This window comes from Motacilla alba, chromosome 1A, assembly GCF_015832195.1.
Source record: "Motacilla alba alba isolate MOTALB_02 chromosome 1A, Motacilla_alba_V1.0_pri, whole genome shotgun sequence".
Lineage (NCBI taxonomy): Eukaryota > Metazoa > Chordata > Aves > Passeriformes > Motacillidae > Motacilla > Motacilla alba.
The window spans coordinates 22658016-22680471 of NC_052031.1; the positions used below are offsets into that span (position 1 = coordinate 22658016).

The 22456-nt window shown below is 40.9% G+C and overlaps 1 protein-coding gene across 4 annotated transcripts in view; it reads right to left on the bottom strand.

Annotated features, from left to right (window-relative positions):
- CPED1 (cadherin like and PC-esterase domain containing 1) overlaps positions 1-22456 on the bottom strand; it is a 141399-nt gene that overhangs the window by 109057 nt on the left and 9886 nt on the right. For all 4 annotated transcript variants that reach the window (XR_005258830.1, XM_038153053.1, XM_038153052.1 and 1 more), the window contains exon 3: positions 18648-18834. Coding sequence is in view for 3 of the 4 variants with exons in the window: in XM_038153053.1 (XP_038008981.1) it covers positions 18648-18834 (187 nt within the window). In the remaining variant the exon portion in view is untranslated. The remainder of the gene's footprint in view (positions 1-18647; positions 18835-22456) is intronic.

The following is a 22456-nucleotide window of genomic DNA, read 5'->3' on the forward strand; positions in this document are numbered from 1 at the left end:
GGTAACTGATCTAGTAACAGAAATCAGAGTAACGAATTTAGTAAACAAAGCAAATATTAGCAATGAAACAATTTGACTTTATTAAGTCTTTCGACATGGTTTCCACATAGCATACCTCTGAGGAGATTGCACTGCTATTCGAAAAAATTAAGTCTAATCCACTATTAAAGTGGATTTTTTTTGGAGCAGAACCTCAAAAGATACTCCACTGTACATTCAGTTCTGATCAAATTTTTCAGTAACAAATTGAATAATGGAATAATAAATGTCTTTATAAATAGGAAGTGACACCAAGATGAAATGAAGTATAAGGACTTCATAAAGCATGGTCAGAAATCAACATAATTCTGATAATTGGTCAAAATTCAACCCAAGCAAATTCAAAACAAGTTAAAAGTGCTATAGTTCATAAGATGAAATCAGATGCAGAGGCACAATTTGCTATAGAGCACTACTGCAGAGAAGGGCCAAATTTATAAACTGCATATGAACTAACAATACAATATTGTTGCCAAAGGGGAAAAAAAAACCAAAACAACAAATAAAGTAAATATACACAACTTTTCAGCTGTTGGCAAGTATTTTTTGATGCTGAAAGAGTTGAATCCACTTCTTTAAAATTTCAGTTTTAATTTATTCTATGCCAATTCCCCACAGAATACTAAATAATAGCCCTGCAGATATCAAGAATTGTAACCAATCCTGTTTATGAGGGTTACAGTGATAACAATGATCAGGGGTTAATCCTTCTGCTTCATTTTGTGTCAGTCATACCTTTCCAGTAACACTGTTCCCCAATTTCTGTACAGGGTTAGAAAAAGAAGATAGATTGTGGAAGACCTCCTGCAGGTGCTGACTTGGATGGAGTCAATCCTTTGTCTAGCAACTCACACAGTGATGTCTTTTTGATTTGGTACAAAGCAGTTTACAGCACACTGTTTTAACTGAGTGTCAGTGCCTTCCTGGTGTCTCCTGCTGACCTGCAGCAAGGAGGCTGGGATTGGAATGAGGCTAGACGAGGACACAGCCAGGACAGCTGACCCCAGCTGGCCAAAAGGATGGTCCATACCATATGATGCTGTGCTCAACAATAAAAGCTGGGAGAAGAAGGAAGAAGGGAGCAGGGGGTGGGGAAAGACACACACATTCAGAGTGGTGCCATTTGTCTGCCCAACTAACTTGTTTGGTTCCATCCATTATGAAGCTCCTGTCCTGGGGATGGCTGAACACCTGTCTGATCACAGGAACTGGTGATTTAGTTCCTTGTTTTGCTTTGCTTGCAGACACAGCTTTTGCATTCCCTATTAAACTGTCTATCTCAATTCATGAGTTTTCTCACTTTCAACCTTCTGATTCTCTCCCTCATCCCACCAGGGGGAGATGAGCAAGCAGCTGGGTGGTGCTTTGCTGATGGCTGGGGTTAAACCACACCACCACTGAATAAATTTTTACCTATCCAAAATCAGTTGTCTCTTTAATCAGTGGAGACAGGATACAAAGTAAACATTTTAATTTGCAGCAAAGGGTACATAAAGAACAGTTTCTAAACACATGTATCAAGTACTGGAATACCTTACTCTAGGGAGGCTATAGAACCTCTGCTAAGGGAGATCCTGAAATTTGTACAGGATCCTTTTTGAAGAGAAATTTGTGTCAGCTCTACTTGAAATATATTTTCAGACACCTCTAAAGCTGCATGTAAAGAGAAGATTTTCAGGAAAAGTTATTGTTTAAATATTGATGCATTCAACTGTATTCAGTTGTACTTATGGCATGTTGTAATCCTGATCTGCAAAAAAAATAAATATAAGTTTTAGATTAATGCAAGTTTTAGCTTTTTGAGTCATGAGTCCTCATAGTATAAATGGGAAAAAAAAAGTCAGCCTGCTCTGCTCCTGAATGGTAATGGAAGGAGCACAGATAGTACTGAGTTGGGTGAGGAAGCACGTATTTATGGAAATAGCTGTTTGTGCACAAATCCTACTTCAAACTGGACAGAGAAATGTGTTGGACTTCAACCCGCTATGTAGTCAATTTATAAGAGCCAATAGTTTGCTAGCCAGGAGTTTAAGGTGGAAGCACTAACAGATGTCTAAAAGACAGAACTTCTGCCTCACTGACTGCCTCTGGATTCTAGGCTGAATTTTATGCTCTTCAGTGTCTCAGCGGGCAGCAGCATCAGGCAGGCTGTGTGACAGGGTATGGGGATGTGGGAATTCTACACCTCTGATGATCTGAGCTTCATAGATAGCACTCCAGGGGAAAATATCCTTTGAAGCCTATTTCTGGTTACAGCAGTTTGGCTGTCTTGTTGTGCAAGTATCAGAAAGTGGCTTGTTTGACGGAATAGTTTTTCTTTGTTAATGACATGTCCTCTTGCAAGTTTTCGACATCCCTATTTCATTTGTAAGACTTTCCCTAAAGGAATGTCTCACACCTAGGTGTTCAGGAATTTTCTCCTTAAAACAGCAGTTATTGGAAGTTATTTAATTTCTCTTTTGGGGTGGCCCTCAATGGTCATGAGCTATTACCGATACGGACTCACTAAGACAACAATGAAGGAACAATCACTCCACATGAGTGATAGCACAGGACAAGATGGTGAGGTTTCTGATATTTTCTGAACTGTTCTGGAAAGCAGCTATTCACCTGCCCATATGCAAATCTTTCACTCTTTCAGAGTGTGTTCAGACTGACTGTACTCTGCCATAACACACAGCCCCATAACCACTAGCTTAGATGGACAAATTAGGCTAAAATCTATTGTCACATTAACTGCAGTCGAGTATTTTAAATGTAAAAAAATACCCTACCCTACGATTGAGCCTGAGATAGTTGGACACAGACAAGTCATTCACAAAATACTTTGTGCAGTTGCTGTGTGGCTGCCAGGCAAAGGCTGAAGGAATCCTGAGGACAGTCACTACTCACTCCCCTTGAGGATGATCAGGAATTTTTTTTGGCTCAACTACTCCCTAACTAAGAGGGTTTGAAGTGTCAAGGGAAGCATTCTTCGTAGAGGAGAGGCTGGTGTGAACCAAATGGAACCAGTTTAATTCCAAGGACAGTTCATCTGTCCCTGAACAGCATAGCACAAAAAATTGCCCTATGCTCAAGAATTAATGCACAGTCACATCTGAGTTCAGAATTCAGGCAGTGAAATAGGCATTCGAAGTTGTTTGCAGTGCCTCTCATAAAAAGAGAGTAACGCTAAGAGACTACCCTGTATCTATTCTGCAAGTGCTGTGGAGGGATATTGGGTCTAATTACAAATGTAGAGGCATAATGCTTCCACTCTTGCCTGAAAGAAAGAATTATTTTATTACTGTTTACTTATATCAGGGACAGGTTTCAAGCCTGCTTTCCTTGTCAATCAAAGGCGAATTTCAAAAGTAAAAAAAAAAAAAATAGCATTACAAGCCAAGAGCTACCTGTGTCTATCAAAAATACTCTCAAATGTAAAGATATTTTAATTTCTCCACCTAGTCTCAAACTCTAAAACTGCCTTACACCTAGCTACCAAGTTAAAGAGTTACCATCTTCCTTACTGGAACAATTGTTCATAGAAGGTACATGACTTTCTCTAAAAGAAGCAAAAGAAATCTATTGCAGGCATAAGTATAAGAATGAAGAACAGACAGGACAATCCTTTCTTCATTTACATCATAATCTATGCAATAGATTAACAATCCTTTCTTTAATCAATAAATTACCATACTACAGCAGACAACAACAAAAAAAAGACACTTCAGACCTGCAGTAAATGTTCTAAAATTGGGTTTTCAATTTGCAGATAACTGTTGGTAGGACAACCAAAGGTAGCAAAAAAAATTAAATTGCAGTATTATTAAATGGTATCTATATACTTTTCTGTGCAACCAAAGAATGGGCAGAATACTGGAAATAAAAGTGTATTCAAAAATTACATTAGTCTGATATGAGGAGAAGAATACTGCAGTACTGTAAGGCAGGTGCATTAGATGGTTCTCAGTCTATCCAGGAAAGACTGTCAGGCTAAGAATAATTCTCCACTGAGTTGTATTACAGATTGCAACTGTAACAACTTATAGGTTTTATCATGGCATAACCTGTCAAGGTATGAAAATATGCTGTCAAAATACTTTCTGAGCTGTAGTAGAGCTCAACAGCAAATAAAAGGAAAATATGCAGTTCTGACCCAATGACAAACACATTGGGGCAATTCAAACACTCAAACTGGTTATTCCACTTCTGTGCTTACACACCATGCTTTGGATGAATATTTAGATTACTCTGGTATGTTCTCCACACATGGATATTTTCTGCACAGCAAGCCTCAGTGAAACTAAAAGCTCCTAATAAACCAATATGGTATGCTCTTCTTATATGCAAGCAAAAATAATTTACAACTCCAATTCCTCCCAAATGCTGGAATTCTTACTTTATGTGCATTTATTACACAACATAAGCCACAACAGTCAAAGCTGCTATATACATTTGTCACCCACACATTGTGGGACTTAGACCTAACCTTCAGTGAGATGGAAGTACTTGGTACCTATTTAAAGCACAGATCCACCAAAGCTCAGCTAAATCCATCTGTGTAGGTGTTTTCTTACCTTCACAGAAGGTAGAGAAGAAAATTGCCTGACAAAAAAGATGGATGACAGATTGAGAAATATTAGAGGCTACTGAGAGTAGATTGGCATGAAGTACCAGATGAAAACTGGAAAGAGAGAATGTGCACGTGGGAAGAAGGGTCATGCAGCTGAAACATGCAAGGACCAGGCTGCAAAATGGAGCCCAGAGGAACTGCAGCAGGTGGGAGAATTCAAATAACACCCTGCTCCAACTGCTCCCAGGGACATCTCAGGAAGGGGATCTGCCCACAAAATACTCTTCTCTCTTATGCACACGCACACACGCACAAAGGAGCACAGAGGCACAATGCTGGGTGGGGTAACCCCAGTAACTCTGTCAGAGAGACACAAGCCCCTGCCCCGGCACCCCCAAGATGTCACTGGGGAGACTCCACCACAGTGCCGAACATGATAAGTGAATAGGAGCCCCAAAGCACCTTGGGGACCTTGTGGAAGCACATCCTAACTTGGATGAGTGTGTACATAGAACTTAAGAACAAGTGGTACTGAGGCACCTTCCCCACTAGACTACTGCAAAACCTGCAGATCCTACTTTTATAAGGAAAAGTCTGGGCTTTTAGAAAGGAACATGCAACAAACATAAAGAGGTGCTGGCTGGAAAGAAGATTCAATTTGAAAGAAGTCCTAGGGAGGAGGAGTTCTACCCAAGGAAACCAAATTGCCAGCTTGTGATTACTTTCCATCCTGCATTTCACCCCATCATTTCTACCACTCTCACTCTTTGAAACAGAACATTAGGTACCTGAGCTGAGAAGTTCTCTGAATGATGGCACTAATGAGAATTCATCATTGACTTTAAAAGGTAGAAACTGAGCTAGAGCTGAGAAAACAGCCTCTTCCCTTCTGTGGATATATAGCAGCCTCAGGATAAGCAGCTAAGGAGTAAATGGGTTTATTTATCTTAATGTCCTGTCTCATTCTGATGACAATGAATGAGAATGCCAATTACAATGTTAAAACAATGATGTTTGATCACATATGCAAGAAACAAAAAACTTATTTTAAGATCCAAATTGCAGACCTTGATCACTGCAATTAGAGCACTCAGGCACCAATGAGCCGTCCTGCATTCAAAAGCCCATGTCGATAACAAAAGAACCTTCCAGTCCCGTAACTCCCACTTCTTCTAATGCCCTTCCCCAATTCCTGTGGCCTCCCTGCCCCCCTCCCACTTTCCCCTTTGCCTTTCCATTGTCCTATTACCCCTTTTTTATGTTCCCACAAATTCCTCCCACCTTTTCCCCCTTTCCATGGCCTCCCTCCTCTAATCCCTTCCCCCAAAGGTCCTTCATGATACCAGAGGGAAGGTGATTAGGAGGGAAAGAAAATAAAGTTTCCCTAAAGTAACCATCTTTGTCTTAATGATTTCTATTTGGAGTTTCCAGCAGACATACCACCACCTACACCACCACCTACACTACCTTGTACAGAGCCATTACAGCCAACAACACTGCCTCAGGTGGCAGAGAACCAATCCCTGTTGAAGGAACCTTCTCCTGACTCAGTTTCCTGATAAACCATACTAAGAAAACCCTGCATCCCTCCTGCCAGCTCTAAGAAAATCTGTTTGGACATTGGGACTCAGAATTGTTTGCATTTTGAAAATTGTCTTATGAGCGCTTTTGGTTGTTTTTGTCATTTTGTGTTGATCCAGTCATCATTCAGAGAAGCTTTCTTAATAACATAAAAAACGGGGAATTTTTGAGACCCTGAGGGGCATTCCCTGGTCTAGGGAGACACAAGAAGCTTTCCTCAAAAAGCTGTTAGACTCCATTGGCTCCTTCCCCTGTCCCTATGTCCGTTCCTATATCCCTGAGCCGCTCCTTCCCTATTCCCTGATTGTGCCTCACCTTTGTACTGTCTCGAGACCAGGGCCAGCCCCCAGGCCCCCGCAGAGGTAAAGCTGCATCCTCCTTGCGTGTGTGTCTGGGACCTGATCATCTCACCACACGACTGAATAAAACACCTGTGGATATTGTGCAAAGGTCCATTTTGCTTCCTTACCCTGGACTATGCTAGCAGCAATCCAGACTGCTACATATACCTATCTTTGTTAATGCGCCAGGTTCCCTAATACCCAGGAGACACAAAACAATACTGAAAAAAAGAAGCTTGGGAATAAAGGCAGTGGCTAAAATAAACAGTGTCAGGACACAGGCTCAACCACTGGTCTGCAATCATCTACAGTGTTTGTTTTCCTCTCCCTGGGTGGCCATGCAATGTCCCAGGAGACAGCCTAAGCCAGTGACAGTTCCCAAAACATCAGTGAAAAGCAGGCCCCCCTCAGTCGGGGAAAACAGTTAAGATACATGGACATGAGCCATATTGCATCACTTGTCCTTAGAACCAGGGAATTGACCCATTTTATTTATGATTTAGACAAAACTGCAGAAGACAGTGATGCAATAATTAAATCATGCCTAATGTAAGGGTTTCTAGCTGCACTTCACAGATACTGTTTTCTATGTATCACACTATCCTGGCCTTTCACTTCTACTCACCTGGCATGCCATGGGGCAGTGGAAATCCATGACAGATAACATGGACTGCCATGTAGAGCATCTATAAAACATGGACTCCAAAGGAGACATTAAAATTATCTCTACAAACATTTTAAAGAAATGTAGGGTCAGACCTTCCTTTTGAAGATCAATAGATATCCTCATATTGTTAGATTTGAAAAAAAGTGTACTATAATATCTGTCATGTAAATCATATGTGCCGTGGAGCTGGGTAAAGGAAGAAGAAAACCTGATGCTTTCTCCTACTTCACATATCTTCACTGCTACCCTTAGAGCTTTTTTTGAAGGCCTAACACAATATTCCAAGGGAAAATAGCGCTAACATGTCAAGCTCTGTGTATTTAAAGTCCATGACTTCAGCCTCACCTTTATAGAAAATTACCTCAATTATTTTTTGTTGAAGAATGACTTCTAGACAGGCTCCAGTGATACTTGGCCTCACTGAGGCTGTGAAACCTGAAGTGAGAGAGGTTTTTATACACTTGCTAAAGCCAAATAGGAAAAAATATTTAAATGCCTAATTCTCATTTAGACAAAAAAATACTTCTTGATTTGCTCCAAAACAGCTATATCTTGTTCTTATTTTGTCTATCAGCCTGTTGGACAGTATTTTGGTATGTTGATATGTTTTCTATTTTACCTATTGCAGGAAAAAAAATGTAGTGAACTGGTTTTCTTCCAAATAAACAAAAAATGATCTTGTCTTATTTCTCCATTTTACACCAAAAATCCTTCTTCAATAAACAGATCAACTGAGCTGTATTCTCTCAGATCTAAAATAACTGTGGTTCTGCCAGATTCATCTTGCATTTACAAAACACAGAACACTCTGTAAGCTCTCTCTATTTATACACTTTTAGTAGCTGCTATAAATTAAAACTGAAAATCCTTTTTATAGCTAAATATTTATTTTTGAAAGCATTACCACAAATGTCAGAAACAAAGTCATTACAACAATAATCTTGTTATAGAAACACTTTATGACTTGAACAATTTGCTACAAACTTTCCAAAATGCATAGCACTCAGCTCCTCTATGCTTCCCTCTATCAGTGTAGAACTGTATTTTATTTATGTGAGGCACCATTAGGGAAATACGTTAAGACTATATTTTTTTAATCCTGCTACCAGTCAAAATTTCTCAAATCCTAATCCACTGTTACTTTTTAATCCAAATCCCTTCATTATTCTGCCTTTCTGTTTTGAAAAATGGACATTGTTTTGTAAGGAAACATGCCTGCCAAAAATTATAGAAAGTCATGATATGTGGGGGCTTTCCTTTTTAATCAAAGGTAGGGCGTCACTTTTAATAATAATTTTCTGTATGAAATAATTTTTTTCCAGAAATCTGAAGGATCTCATAACTAACTTGAAACTGAGAAATAGTTTCAATTTCTAAGAATATCAGAGGAGCCTCTATTCTCTTTGACATCTGTGCAAACTAGGATTACCTCCAAATGGACAACCTCAGGGGCTGAGTAATAAAATATTCAATATTACATTGAAAACTCAGCTCTGAGGGAGTACAATGAACATCAGAAGGGTAGAATAATCATGAAGAAAAGGTTCCCTTTTGATGTAAGGTAAGCCAATGTAACAACAATACATTGTGTGAAATGTTCAGAAACATGTTCTAAACTGTGGGAGGCTACTGCACTTTTGATGTCTGGGGTGGCTTTGGGATGCAGCATTCAAAAGAGCTGTCAGCTGAAAGTGGATGCAGCTGGAGAAAGTTGGAATCTGAACCTAGGAATGGCGTGGGCTGGCTGCAAATTACAATGAAGGCCTACATAGTGTATAAGCTTTTTGCTGCCCGAACCAATAAAACTCATGGTAGCCAAAGTAAAAAAAAAAAAACAACAACAGTTTTTGTTTCAGTGGTATATAATGCCTCTACCTAAATTGGGAGCACAGTGATGAAAGGCAGCAGCACACTTCTCACAGCTGACCAGGGCTCAGAGCCAGTGACTGCATCAAAAAGGGTCCACAGCTTCCAGCAGCCAAATCACTGAGCAGTCCTAACCAACAATCCCTTACAGAGAGTGCTCTGGCAGGACGGTGACAGGCTTCTGGCTAGACTGACTGACATTCTCCCAGCACCTATATTAGCAGACAATTATCTGAAATTTAGGAACAGACATATATATTTATAAACCAGAGTTGCTGCTTGAACCCTATTAGAGCCAGGATTCATTTCTTAAAGGGAAGCATTTTAAAAATACTTTTAAAAGCAATTGCATGCTGTTACCTTCTTATCTGAGACACTACAGTTACAAAAAATTGCCTCATAGCTTTTTACAGGATTTGCATGTTGCTAGCATATTACAAAGTGGCTATACTGATGCCTAAATCCCTTGTATTTATTTAATTTCAGTAGCAGTGCACATTGCTGCTTTCCTTTGGCCGACGTGTGGATCTTCCTGGACACTGGTGTTTTTCAGATTCTGTTAACATGACATAATTTATTCCAGTAAAGTTTTAATTTTAGCTCACTGTATAATCAGCGTGTATCATTTTAATTATTGTAATCTCTAAGTCAGCCCCTTAAATACCACTCTCCACTGGACTGTATGTTCTGTTTAAAAAGTAAATAGAATATTCAGAGGAAGATATATTTGGTACATTTAGGACTAAATGCCATATTTTGGTTTTACCTGGCAGAGCTCAATGTCCTCATACTTTTGTTATAAATAAATAAATAATTTCACTTTCTAAATAAAAAGAGTGCATTTGAAACAGAGGATTCAGTACAATCTTACAGAGGGTTTATTTTAGTAATACAAAGAAATCGTTTGTGTGCACTTCTACAAAGCATGAACATGTTCTGCCAGTAATTAGGAAGAAGAATACATATTGTTCAGAAAAATATATGATGCATTTAGATTTTCTAACATGAAACCACAGCATCACATTAGAGAGCAGAATTCATTTGTGTGTGTCAGAAACTTATGTCTTGTACTGAAACCAATGACGTGTACGGCGTGACATTAATTGCTAAAAGCAAAACTAAAAAGTGATCAAGATAATGTATGTTTCTGGAATGCATTTCCTCCCCAAAACTAAATGAACTTCCATGTTATGGAAGCAGATTAAATCTGTTACATGCTTGTAACTCAGTATGCTCTGAGGATCACATTTCTACCGATTTAGCTTGTTTAGGAAGCTCCTTGTTTAACAACATACAAGGAAGTGTTTCTAAAATGTGTGCTTTATTTGTCAAAACTTAGCTCAGGATTCACAGGACATATTTTGCCATAGGAAACCAACCAGTTTTGTATACTGTTGGTCATATATTTGTACCAACAGTTAACCAAAAGGATTTTGGGAAGTTATATCTGCTAGATTTGAATATACATATGTATTTATATGGTAACCCACAAAATATTTCTGTGGCTAGCTTCACCATTATTATTTTGCACAGTATTTTAAATTACTTACTTATGATAGAATGATCTTGTGCTTTTGCTGGCATGCTAGGATCTCCAGTCCTGCTTATTTAACCTTACCTCCACAGGGTTGTTTACACTTTCAGAACCTGATTTCAATTTACTTTAATTTTCTCAGAGACTTTTGTATTTATAAAAGCTGAGCATCTAGTGACCTCTCTACTCCTGACATTTCCTTTACTCTCCACTATGAAAAAGAACAAAAAGTCCAGTGTCCCATTTCTGTTCCAAAAAAACTAAACTGCTTCCTTCAGTGGGTTGGTCCTTGTAATTGAAAATGGCAACCAGATGTTTACAGAACACACAAGAAATTTTCCTTAGGGCCTTTAGTCTTTATAATTGTTTGCTAAAGTTAGTTGGATTTCATAGAAACTTGTCTGAGGCTGAAATAAACAGCAAGTAGGAGCTACTCCTAACTGTATTCTGAAAAAATTTAAAAAAGGGAAAAAAGAAAAAAAGTTAAAACTAATGTTTCCTACTCTTGTTGATGTCTTTCTAACTCCATAAAAAACTATTCACTAAGGGAGAAAATTTGGTTCTCTTAGTACTTATTTCACATGCCATCCCGTAAAAAACATCCCTGTTTCACAATATGCTATTTGCTTTCTACTTTCTCAAAGTTCAGCTGGCTATTATCTAAGCACAACTGATTTTTGCTCCCTTCCCTTTTCTCCACTCCTGTCAGGAATATATTCTAAAAAATTTTGTGGATTTTGAGAATATTTTGCATTTTAAGAAGATGCTCTAAACTCTACATATTGTTTGTTCCTCCAAGCTCTGAGTCACCACAGCTGGTTCACACCAGCTGGTTCATACCTGAAATCTCTCTGTCTTCTTTAAAATCATCATTTTCCCTCTTCATTTTTTTGTCTGCCTGATTTTCTCAAGGCTAGTCATGTACTCCAAGAAGCCCGCAAGACCATCTTGTTACCCCACCAGGGGACTCACTACACCAATAAAATCTCTTTACCTAAAATTTCAAGACATTTAGGATTGAATGCCCACAGCTCCAGGGAATACATTTGATTACTTCACTAGCTTTACTCCCAAAACAGATTTCCTAATAACAACTTTGTTGTAGTACATCATGCCCTGATTACTACAGGCATGATGAACAGATTGTTCTTTTTTCCTTGGCAGCAGAATTTGTTAACACTTTGTGTTAACAAGCACCTCTGTTCACCCAAACATATCAGCCTTCACACTCACTGAAGAAAGAGCATCACTGTGTCCTCCTGTCTCTAGCACCTTCTCTCATTTTCACTAATTTTGCTGGTATGGTATGTCTTGGTAAATGAAAAACGGATGTCTGACAGTCACCAGCCATGGCCCTGGGGGCCTCTGAAACCCATGGCTGTAGTTTATTCTCTAGACTAATTAGCAGCTCTGAGGAAACTGTTACTGGCTACACCTCGGAAGGAGCACTTCTGCAAGTGCTTGCTGCTGGCCAGATGTCAGCAATTAAGCTGATACCTTTCCTATTTTGCCTCTAGTCAAAAGTATGAACAGTGAGGAGAACAGTGAGAGGTGATACAATATGCTAAAGGTATAACATAAAGATATACAGCAAAGAGCATGCATTTAGTCCTAGTTCTGACAGTGACTCATGCAGTTTCTAGCCTAGTTTTCTCCATCTCTAACTGATGTGGCAGCGTTTTCTGGCCTTGTAACTCAAACTGCGAAGCAAAGTAAACTGAGTCATTTTCTTCCATGAAAAATTAAAATTTTCTTTAAAAGGTAATTTTTCCAAAGGATACCCAACAAATCAAAATTAAAATCTGACAAAGACTGACTTCAAAAATTGCTTTTGGGGAAAATCAAATGTGAATTTTCCTTCATCTGTTCCCCCCAGCTGCTTTTTCAGTCATGCAATATATAGAGAGACAGAAAACTTTGCAGCCAGCATCACTCCACATCAACACCTGTGCTTGCTCCCGCAGCCTCATGTTCCGTGACATCCCTCAAGCACCAGCTTTTACACAGGGAATGACCACCACTGTGTACAAAGAAGCAAATAACTCTCTACAGAGACCTAAGAGTAGGGCAGCAGAGGCCTTTTGTTCCATAATAATACAATTCTCAAGCCACCATTTTACAGCAAAAAGAGTTATACCTGAATATATTCACGTGGCTTTATCAGTGAGGGGGGATTTATTCCTTGCTGTAATACGTAGCAGTGCCACTTTAAATACCAGACAGATCTCTTGACCCAAGCACATAAAGAGAAAGGCCAAGATTTGTTCAGATTTGCTCCCCTGGGTCTGTTGTCTCAATCATCCCTTCCTGTTGCTGCTGCAGCTCCACCCAAGCACCACTCCCACATCTGCAAAAAGCTAGATCATCCTCATAGTTAGTTGCTAGAACTAGGGCTTAGTTTATTCAGCCAAGTATTTAAACATAGCATGCTCTTAAAATGGCAGAAAACAGGACATAATCCAGTGCATATCAACAATGTCAGAAAATAGGAAATTAACTACAGATCTAATATTCTTTGCAATATATGTAAATTTAAGTGTCTGTGTAGTATATGATCCCTACTTAACAATGTCAGGAAAATGAACAGGACATTAAAATGGCGTTGATTTCCATGGAAATTGACAGAAAAGCTAAATATTGAACAAAGCTAAGATGGTTTCAATACTTATCTTATGGAACAATAAATCACACAAAAATATTCCAACCCACATCAATATTTGTACTGTAGCAATCTTTCTAATGGCATGGCTAAAATTTCATCTTCAATGGATGTCATTCAAACTGCAAAAAGAGGCAATAGTAAATTTTAAATACTTAACTGCAGTATTCTAAAAATAGGAAATGATCATGTGAAAGCAATACTATGAAAATGGTTTATGATTCTTTTTAAAGTCCCTCATTGCAATTGCAAGAGGTTCCACCAAATTACTAACACTCTAAAGCAGCAGGGAGCATATAATGTTATGCTGCACTCAGTTTGTCAGGAGCCTGAATACCTGTGCTTTTTTCCATAGCCAAACTGATGGGCTACCGTTGAGCTTATGCACAATCTTTTCCTTTCCAAGAGCTACTGGTAATGACAGAATTTTGCATGGTATTGAAGAATGAATTAAAACCAGCCAGTCAGATTTGTAACATACAACTGCACACATTTCTTGGAGCCTGATGTTTGATGAGATTTGCATAACTATTAGTAAAGGTGAAGAATTGAGAAATGAAGGAAATGCTTATTGAGGGTCACCAAAGAGTAATGAGGCAGGCATATTCAGCAAAGGTCAGAAAAACTGATGGCTCTGTAACGAAAGATAAAAGCAGTTTATTTATCTTTGAAGATGTCATCTAGGCAAAGCATGGAACTCAGGAAAGATTCAGGCAGCAGGCAGTAACTAGAGAACATTATTTTTGGAGGGCAGAAATGCCTACTAGAGAAACAAATTTCTGAGATAAAACCTGTCCTTTTAAAATATGCTGTGAAAATGCTGGCAGAGTCATAGGGACACGCACATCCTGTTAATCTTTACTGTAGTAACAGAGATGAGAGCTTCTCAGACTGGAAGAACAGGGAAGAAGGCAGAAGACACTGGAAACTATTTGGCAAGTTCTTCTCTGATATTTGCCACTCTGGGAGGATCCAAGTGGGCTCTGAAGCCAGGTGGCTCATCCCACTGATCTCTGATAGAGCAACACAGCTCTGTCCTGGGTTGAGGCAAGGAAGGCCAGAGGCTTGTACAGCTCAGTATGGCAAATCTCCCCTGAGAAAGCCTGGAAGTGTAGGGCTTTCTCACTCCTCCTGCTGATCCTGTTATTATTTTCCATGAGATTGTGACACCAATTTCAACCCCCTCCAAGGCTGGGGCAAAGGCTTATCTTGTTCCAGAGGAGAGGCAGATTTTCATATGGAAGGAAGGAAGGAAGTGGTGGAAGGAAGGAAGTGGTGGAAGGAAGTGGCGGAAGGAAGGAAGTGGCGGAAGGAAGTGGCGGAAGGAAGTGGCGGAAGGAAGGAAGTGGCGGAAGGAAGTGGCGGAAGGAAGGAAGTGGCGGAAGGAAGGAAGGAAGGAAGTGGCGGAAGGAAGGAAGGAAGGAAGGAAGGAAGGAAGGAAGGAAGGAAGGAAGGAAGGAAGGAAGGAAGGAAGGAAGGAAGGAAGGAAGGAAGGAAGGAAGGAAGGAAGTGGCGGAAGGAAGTGGCGGAAGTGGCGGAAGTGGCGGAAGTGGCGGAAGGAAGTGGCGGAAGGAAGTGGCGGAAGGAAGGAAGGAAGTGGCGGAAGGAAGTGGCGGAAGGAAGTGGCGGAAGGAAGTGGCGGAAGGAAGTGGCGGAAGGAAGTGGCGGAAGGAAGTGGCGGAAGGAAGGAAGTGGCGGAAGGAAGTGGCGGAAGGAAGTGGCGGAAGGAAGGAAGGAAGTGGCGGAAGGAAGTGGCGGAAGGAAGGAAGGAAGGAAGGAAGTGGCGGAAGGAAGTGGCGGAAGGAAGTGGCGGAAGGAAGGAAGGAAGGAAGGAAGGAAGGAAGGAAGGAAGGAAGGAAGGAAGGAAGGAAGGAAGGAAGGAAGGAAGGAAGGAAGTGGCGGAAGGAAGGAAGTGGCGGAAGGAAGGAAGTGGCGGAAGGAAGGAAGTGGCGGAAGGAAGGAAGTGGCGGAAGGAAGTGGCGGAAGGAAGGAAGGAAGGAAGGAAGGAAGGAAGGAAGGAAGGAAGGAAGGAAGGAAGGAAGGAAGGAAGGAAGGAAGGAAGGAAGGAAGGAAGGAAGGAAGGAAGGAAGGAAGGAAGGAAGGAAGGAAGGAAGGAAGGAAGGAAGGAAGGAAGGAAGGAAGGAAGGAAGGAAGGAAGGAAGGAAGGAAGTGGCGGAAGGAAGTGGCGGAAGGAAGTGGCGGAAGGAAGTGGCGGAAGGAAGTGGCGGAAGGAAGTGGCGGAAGGAAGTGGCGGAAGGAAGTGGCGGAAGGAAGGAAGGAAGGAAGGAAGGAAGGAAGGAAGGAAGGAAGGAAGGAAGGAAGGAAGGAAGGAAGGAAGGAAGGAAGGAAGGAAGGAAGGAAGGAAGGAAGGAAGGAAGGATGGATCACACTACCTGGCAGACCAAACAAATGTGCCATTTGTAGATGTGCTGGCCAATACAACCTGGTACCTTTCTTATTAGCTGTTATGATGAGCTGTTTGCTCAGCAGCAACTTCTTTTGAACTGCTTACTTCAAAACAGATTTACCACAGATAATTACTGGAGATACTGACCATGTCAAAAACAGATTTCCCAAGGTGGTAATCCCATCTCTCTGCAAAATCTGACTATTCCATCATCTTAACACAGTTCTAATGCAGTTCCACCTCTCTATGTCCATCCTGGCAGCAGACTAAGAGATATGTTAAATTTACAGCAAACTGGCTCATTTAGGGCTGCTGCAAAAGGAAGTCTCAAAGAGCTCAGAGCAGGCACAGGTATCATCAGTCCATGGAATTTTCCCTCCATGTGGGTTTAATCGCTAAAGAATGGTGAAAGCACAACTACTTTTTGTTCAAGCAAAGCTGCTTGAGAATTCACTGACAAAGCTATTTTTCAGCAAAAAATTAGGGGTTTGAATAATTTATGTTTTACTGCAGAACACATCTGTATGGATTTTTGATAGCAAACCCATAAACCACAGTCTCTTTGCCATGACTAAAAAAAAAAAAAAAAAAGTTTTTTTTTTTCTTTTTAGCCAACTTGCTTTCCAGTTACCAAAACTCAAATAGGTTTTGGTTGGTTTGTAAGAAGTGAAAAATTTCCACTGAAGAAAACTATTCCCCTGATGTTTCTCTCTGACTGCAATGAACTCAACACAGTGCTGCAGGCCAGGTGTTGAGGATCTTTCTGGAAGATCAGTGTGCAGAGCTGTCACATTTGGGTTTCAAACAGCAGCAGAACTGGTCCAAAAATTCTTAGCAGGCCAGCACAAAAAAAAAGTTAGGAATGTTTTGTGGTGAATTTTTTTCCATATATGACTTCAGCTAGAGTCTTGGCTCTCAGCCATTCAAAACAAAAAAATCCTTTCAAATTTAGAGTGAGCTTTGAAAGATACATGAGTAAGAAAGACTGCACACAAATAAAAGCACCCGATAGAGCTGCTAAGTAATACCAAGTAATAAGAAATTACTCTTTTTTTGATTTTTCATAGTACTCATACTCTGTGTTTCTCAGTTCATTTTCTCTGCATTTTTAATTGAGGCCTAAAGAAGCATATTTTTAATGACATATAACACTCCTATTAGAAAAATATTATGCCAAAGCATAGCTCAAAATACCCTTCTCTAAAATAAGGAGTACTATCCCATCCAGAAGAGTAAACCACATCATCTACTGGGGAAGGAAATTAACTTTGAATGCAATTTGCTTAGCTGTAAGAAAATATCATTGGGTTGGTATGTAGACATGCTCTATTACTTATTTCTTGTTTTTGAAACATAACCTTAAAGCTAGACACTTACTTACCAGAGAATAGTTAAAGGCAGATTTATGCTGCCATGAAATGGCAGTGGACTCTTAATCTTTGCCTTAAATTGGCAAGCATTTGACTGTTTTACATAATCCAACATCTGCTGGAAACTGTGGGATGTTTCTGGAAAATACCTGACCTTTTTATTACTTTTTTTATTATTATTACTGGAAAAATACTACAGGAAGTACTGATTCTAGCCTGTAAAGTATAAATATCCACAGTTAAGCTCATTTCTGCAGAGGCAATATTTGGAGTGTAAAAACTGTACAGGAGAATTTCAATCTGAATTCAACACTGTAGGAAAATCTAGTACAGTCTTTTCTTTTTTTTTTTTAATAAGTTGCAACTGAATTTGGCATACCCACTTCCTTGGCCATTTGAAACAAAATTATTTCACAGAGATGATGCACATGGTCCCCAGAGATACCAACTTTTCTCTGCAGTCCATCTGACATTAGCAAAGCCTGCAAGACATGGTGTGTCTTGTCACTCAGATGGAAAGTACTCAAGGCAAGGAGTGGCTAAAATGTGACTACAAAACTAGATTGAAATAAGAGTGAGATGAAGACAATTTACTACTTGGTACAGTCTGCCAAAGAAAATCACATGTACCTAATTTTCAAGAAAGTTTCTTAGAGAAACTTGAAATTAGTGATGGAATTTTGAGCAATCTCAAGCATGCTAAGTAACTGTAGTTTTTTATCTATGAAATGATCTGGTTTGGTTAAAACTCAAAGCAAACCTGAGCTCTCTGGTAGCTCCAGAAGTATATCACAAGCCTGAATGATGCAAAGAGTACACCCTTTAGCACAAGAAATCTACAACTACACCAATTTCTTCTGGCAGAATAGTAGCCTGTGTACTTTTTTCAAAGTCTTCCATTTCCTGAATTGACTTCCAAGACCAAACTGACATCACAGTTTCAGTTCATACCTCTGAGGTGTCCAAGAACACTCAAACATGGTCATCACACATCTAACTGGTGCCCAAGCTTCTCTATCAAGCACAGTAACTACACAATAAAGCTTCAGTCCTTTGTGCAAGAGATCAGGATTCTTCAGTAGACTGCTTGAAGTGTGGATCAAATTTCAAGAGGAACTAAGAACCAAGTATAATCTATCCCAGATTCAGCATCAAGTGCAAAATGTACTTGTTCTGTATTGTGTTCTTTAACACATTTACAGGACAATCAAAACATTACTAGAGGAAAAAATAACCTTCACACAAACAAGTTTTCTTCAGGAGAGAAAAGGATAAGGTAGAGAATGTAGCAGGCATGTGTTTTGTTATTGAAACATTCTATGGAAAATACCTCAGTTATAGTGATGAAGTTGGTATGAGAAGTCATCAGGAACCAAACTGATCTGATTTAGTTGTCAACACTATGATGAACTACTCTGCTGTATTTTTTACAGAAGGATATAGCTAATGGAATAATCACCTAACTGTGGAAAAATATCCACACATCTGAGAAGAGCTAGAATTTGGCTTCTATCATTACTTTTATCAGAATTTTTATGCTTTATGTTTGTTGAAGAACACTGGATCAATTCTACATTTAGTGATCACACTTATTAATTAATTTATTAACTAAGTCAAATTATTCTTACTGTGATAAGGGCCCTCATGCCTCAGCTCTTCCACGAGTCCCCTGTTTTCAAGGACTGTGACTGTATATCCATGTTTTGCCAGGATGCGCTGCCAGAGCTGACGATCAGTTTCATGGTGAGCAGGAGATGCATAGAGAATTGCTCTTCTCGTGTGGCTTCCAAAGTACTGCAGCATGGAGGCATCGATCTACAGCAAACACAGTGCAAAGACAATGATGGTAAGAACAACATTCCTCAGCAGTACAAAATACAGTCGTTGTTTTTCACAAAACACAACTAGTAACTTACTGTGACAACAGTGAAAATAGTTCTAGTATGATTAAGAATTTGCTTTATATCAGGGACTTCAGACCATAAATTCCATTTTGTCTGCCTCTCCATTTTTTCTATCTTCATTTTTAACTGCTACTATAAAGGTGTGAAAGCTCTGGTTAGGACTCAAGGATCTTTAAACCATGTTCTTCCCTTTGTGGAAACAATTTTTCCTGAAATCTGGGCTGCTCTGGTGAGCTGGTAACAGCAATTGCTATCTGACTTTGACTGTGGCTGTGGCCACCTGAACAGAGAGGCCTTGGGTGGTCCCATATGAATTGTTCCAAAGAATGCAGGTCCTATGCAGATGGTAAGTGCAGGCATCTGAGTTTTGCTATGCAGCATTATTAAGAAAAGTAAGGAGAGTACTGGGGTAAAATCATACACAGGAATCCTAAACAGAACTGGAGATTACTGTGCTCTAGAAAGTTAAATGTAACCTCGTCAGTCCTTATTGCCTTCTTAGTCCAATAACATCTAGCCCATAGGAGGACTGGCAGAAAGACTTGTATATAAGAGCAAGTGGAAAGGTATCTGATGTCTCCAATGAATCCCAAGGAACACTTGGATTATCTACCACTTACTGTCATCCCATATAGTGCCTAGGGACAGTGGCATCTAGAGAAAATTCTTCCTCTATATCTACCCTGGGGTATGAGCTTATTGAAAGAAAAAAAAATCGAAAAGAGTCACCCCAAACACACAGTCATAGTGCAAACAAAACATTAATTTCTGAAAAGGTCAAATCACTGGGCTGTTGCCATCAGATCTTTGGGTAAGGAGGATATTTTATGTCTTAAATAAATGTGGCAGGCTAACCCTGTCTGGAAGTCACTAGCCCACCAAAGCCACCCTACCACTCCCCTTTCCAACTGGACAGAGGGAAAAATACACTGAAAGTATACAGATCAAAAAAGTGGGTAGAGATCAAAACAGGGAGAGATCATTCGTTCATTACTGTCACAGGTAAAACACATGCAGCTTGGGGAAACTGATTTGTTTGATAATAAATGGAATTAGAGTGAGATAATCAGAAATAGAACCAATCCACCTTTTCCCCCACCCCTCCCTTCTTCCCAGGTTCAACTTCCCACCCAAATTCTCTACCTCTCCCTCAGTGGAGAAGGGGAACTGGGACTGGGGGCTTGGTCAGTTCATCACACTTTGTCTTTGCTGCTCCTTCCTCCTCAGTGGGAGGACTCCTCACACTCCTCCGCTGCTTCAGTGTGGGGTGCCTCGCATTGGAGACAGTCCTTCATTAACTAATCCAACATGAGTTCTTCCTACAGGCTGCAATTCTTCAAACTGTTCCAGCATGGACCTCTTCAACTGGGCCCAGTCCTTCAGGAACAGACTGCTCCAGCATGGGTACTCCACGGCCTGCTGGTGGATCTCTACTCCACTGCAGACCTCTGTCGACTGCCCCATCACAGTCTTCATCTCATTCTGCAGGTAACTCTCTGTTCTGGTGCCTGAAGCACTTTCTCCCCCTCTTCCTTCACTGGCCTGGTGTCTGCAAAGTTGCTCCTCTCATACATCCTCACTCCTCTCTCTGGTCTGCAGTTGCACAATCACTTTTTTCCCCTTTTTAAACCTGTTATTCCAGAGTTGCCACCACCATCACTGATGGACTCAACCTTGGCCAGTGGTCTGTCTTGGAACTGGCTGGCATTGACTGTGTGGGACATGGGGGATGGGGAACCTCCTGGCAGCTTCTTACAGAAGAAAAGCCTAGTAGACCCCCCCAAAAACCTCACTGTTCAAACCCCAGTAAAATAAAGCATAAAAATAGGATGCTCAATAGACACCACTAAAAACCAAGACTTTATTTTGGTGAAATAGATTCGTCTTTAGTCTTGAAACAAACCAGCAGGGATTAAATTCAGGACATTAAATTAGTTCTGTGCAAGTTTGTGAATTTCAACCTGACAGTTGTCAGCAGTTTAAGAATTAAGTTGTTTCATAACTCCCAGTTTTAGTAAGATTATCACTGGAGATAGGAAGCACAACACAAGTGTCCACAAGTCACCACATTTTTTGCACAATAGACTAGACTGAAAAGAGACAGATGCTTTTATACAAATAAATTTCATTCAAGATACGTCCAGTTGTTTATAGGCCTGGGATCTAGTGCTAAAGTCACTCTTCTCAGCAGGGCATCCCGAATGTGGGATGCAGTTTTCCATTGTGCTTGGCTGAAGTGTAAGCTTTTCTGCAGCAGTAAAGAGCACAAACTATTTCAGAGACCTTTGCTTCTAACACCAAATGTTCTTTTCCTCCAGAGCAGTCATTGGTTATTGCCCATGGAAAGCATTAGAATTATTGATGAAGGGACCCTGAAAAAAATCTCAATACAACACTATCAGAGTCTTCCACATATACTTGCTGAATGTGCAACCCAAAACTAGTTTAGAAACTGAGATATTCCAGGAAAGGTTGATCACTTGCTGGCCAGAGTAACCCCACATAGCACAAGATGAAGTCATCGGAACTGTGTTAGGTCACCTGTTCGACAGCGTTCCTGACATCCCAGAATTTTTAAAACGGCGTTCTCAGATGGCCCTTGCCCACCACAGCACGTCACTCTTGTTCCCTTCTGCCTCTGCCCCTCCTTCCTCTCCTCTTATCTTCTCTATTTCCTGTTCTCTTGCAGCGCCAGCAGCTGCTGGCAGCCCTTCCTCTCCATTTCCCTCCCTCCCTGTTCCTAATTCCAGCCCTTGTCCCAGCCCCCCTCTTGTGCTCTCTCTCCCTTCTCTTACAGGCATTCCAGCCAAGCACTTCCTACTTTCCATTTCACTTGCATCGCGGAAGAAACCCAGAAGATAGAGACTCCTCTTGCTTTATTTTGCAAGAAGATTCCATTTTCCATCCCACGTGTGCTGTAGGGGCCAGCGCTGCCGGGTGAACTGAGGACACAGAGGGGCCGCAGACCGGGCCGCCTCTGCGGCGATTATGGCTTCTCCCGCACCCGTCCCTCCCCGCGCCGCCCGGGGCGAGGCTCCTGCCTTGGATGTGGCGTCAGTGTGTGTGCCCCCCTCCTCACTAACAATTACCAAACTTCTGTTATGCCAGGAAAAACACACCTTTCTTCGTGGAAGGAAAGCCTCCCGCAGTGTCACCTCTGAAGTATTTTGCTTCAAACATTAAGAGGTCCTGCCTCAAGCACCCAGCAATGGCTTCATGCCCCTGCGGCCAGCATCCCAGGGCTCTCCCACTGGCACATCTGCTGCAACAGGCCTTGGCCCCGGTGCCCTCTGGGCCCAAGGGACGAGGCACAGGGGACAGGGATCAGTCAGCCCCGAGGCGTCCCCAGGGGCTCAGCCCGCCGGCCGGCAGCGGGATGTGCCAGGGAAGATCCCGCCTCAGCGTCAGCTTCTTCCTCAGGTCTCTGGGGAAGGGCTGCAGTGTTTACAACGCTCTGGTTTGGCAGTGACGAATATTCAACAGAACACTGATAGCAGCATAGGAGAGGGAAAAAAAAAAAAAAGAAGAGGAAG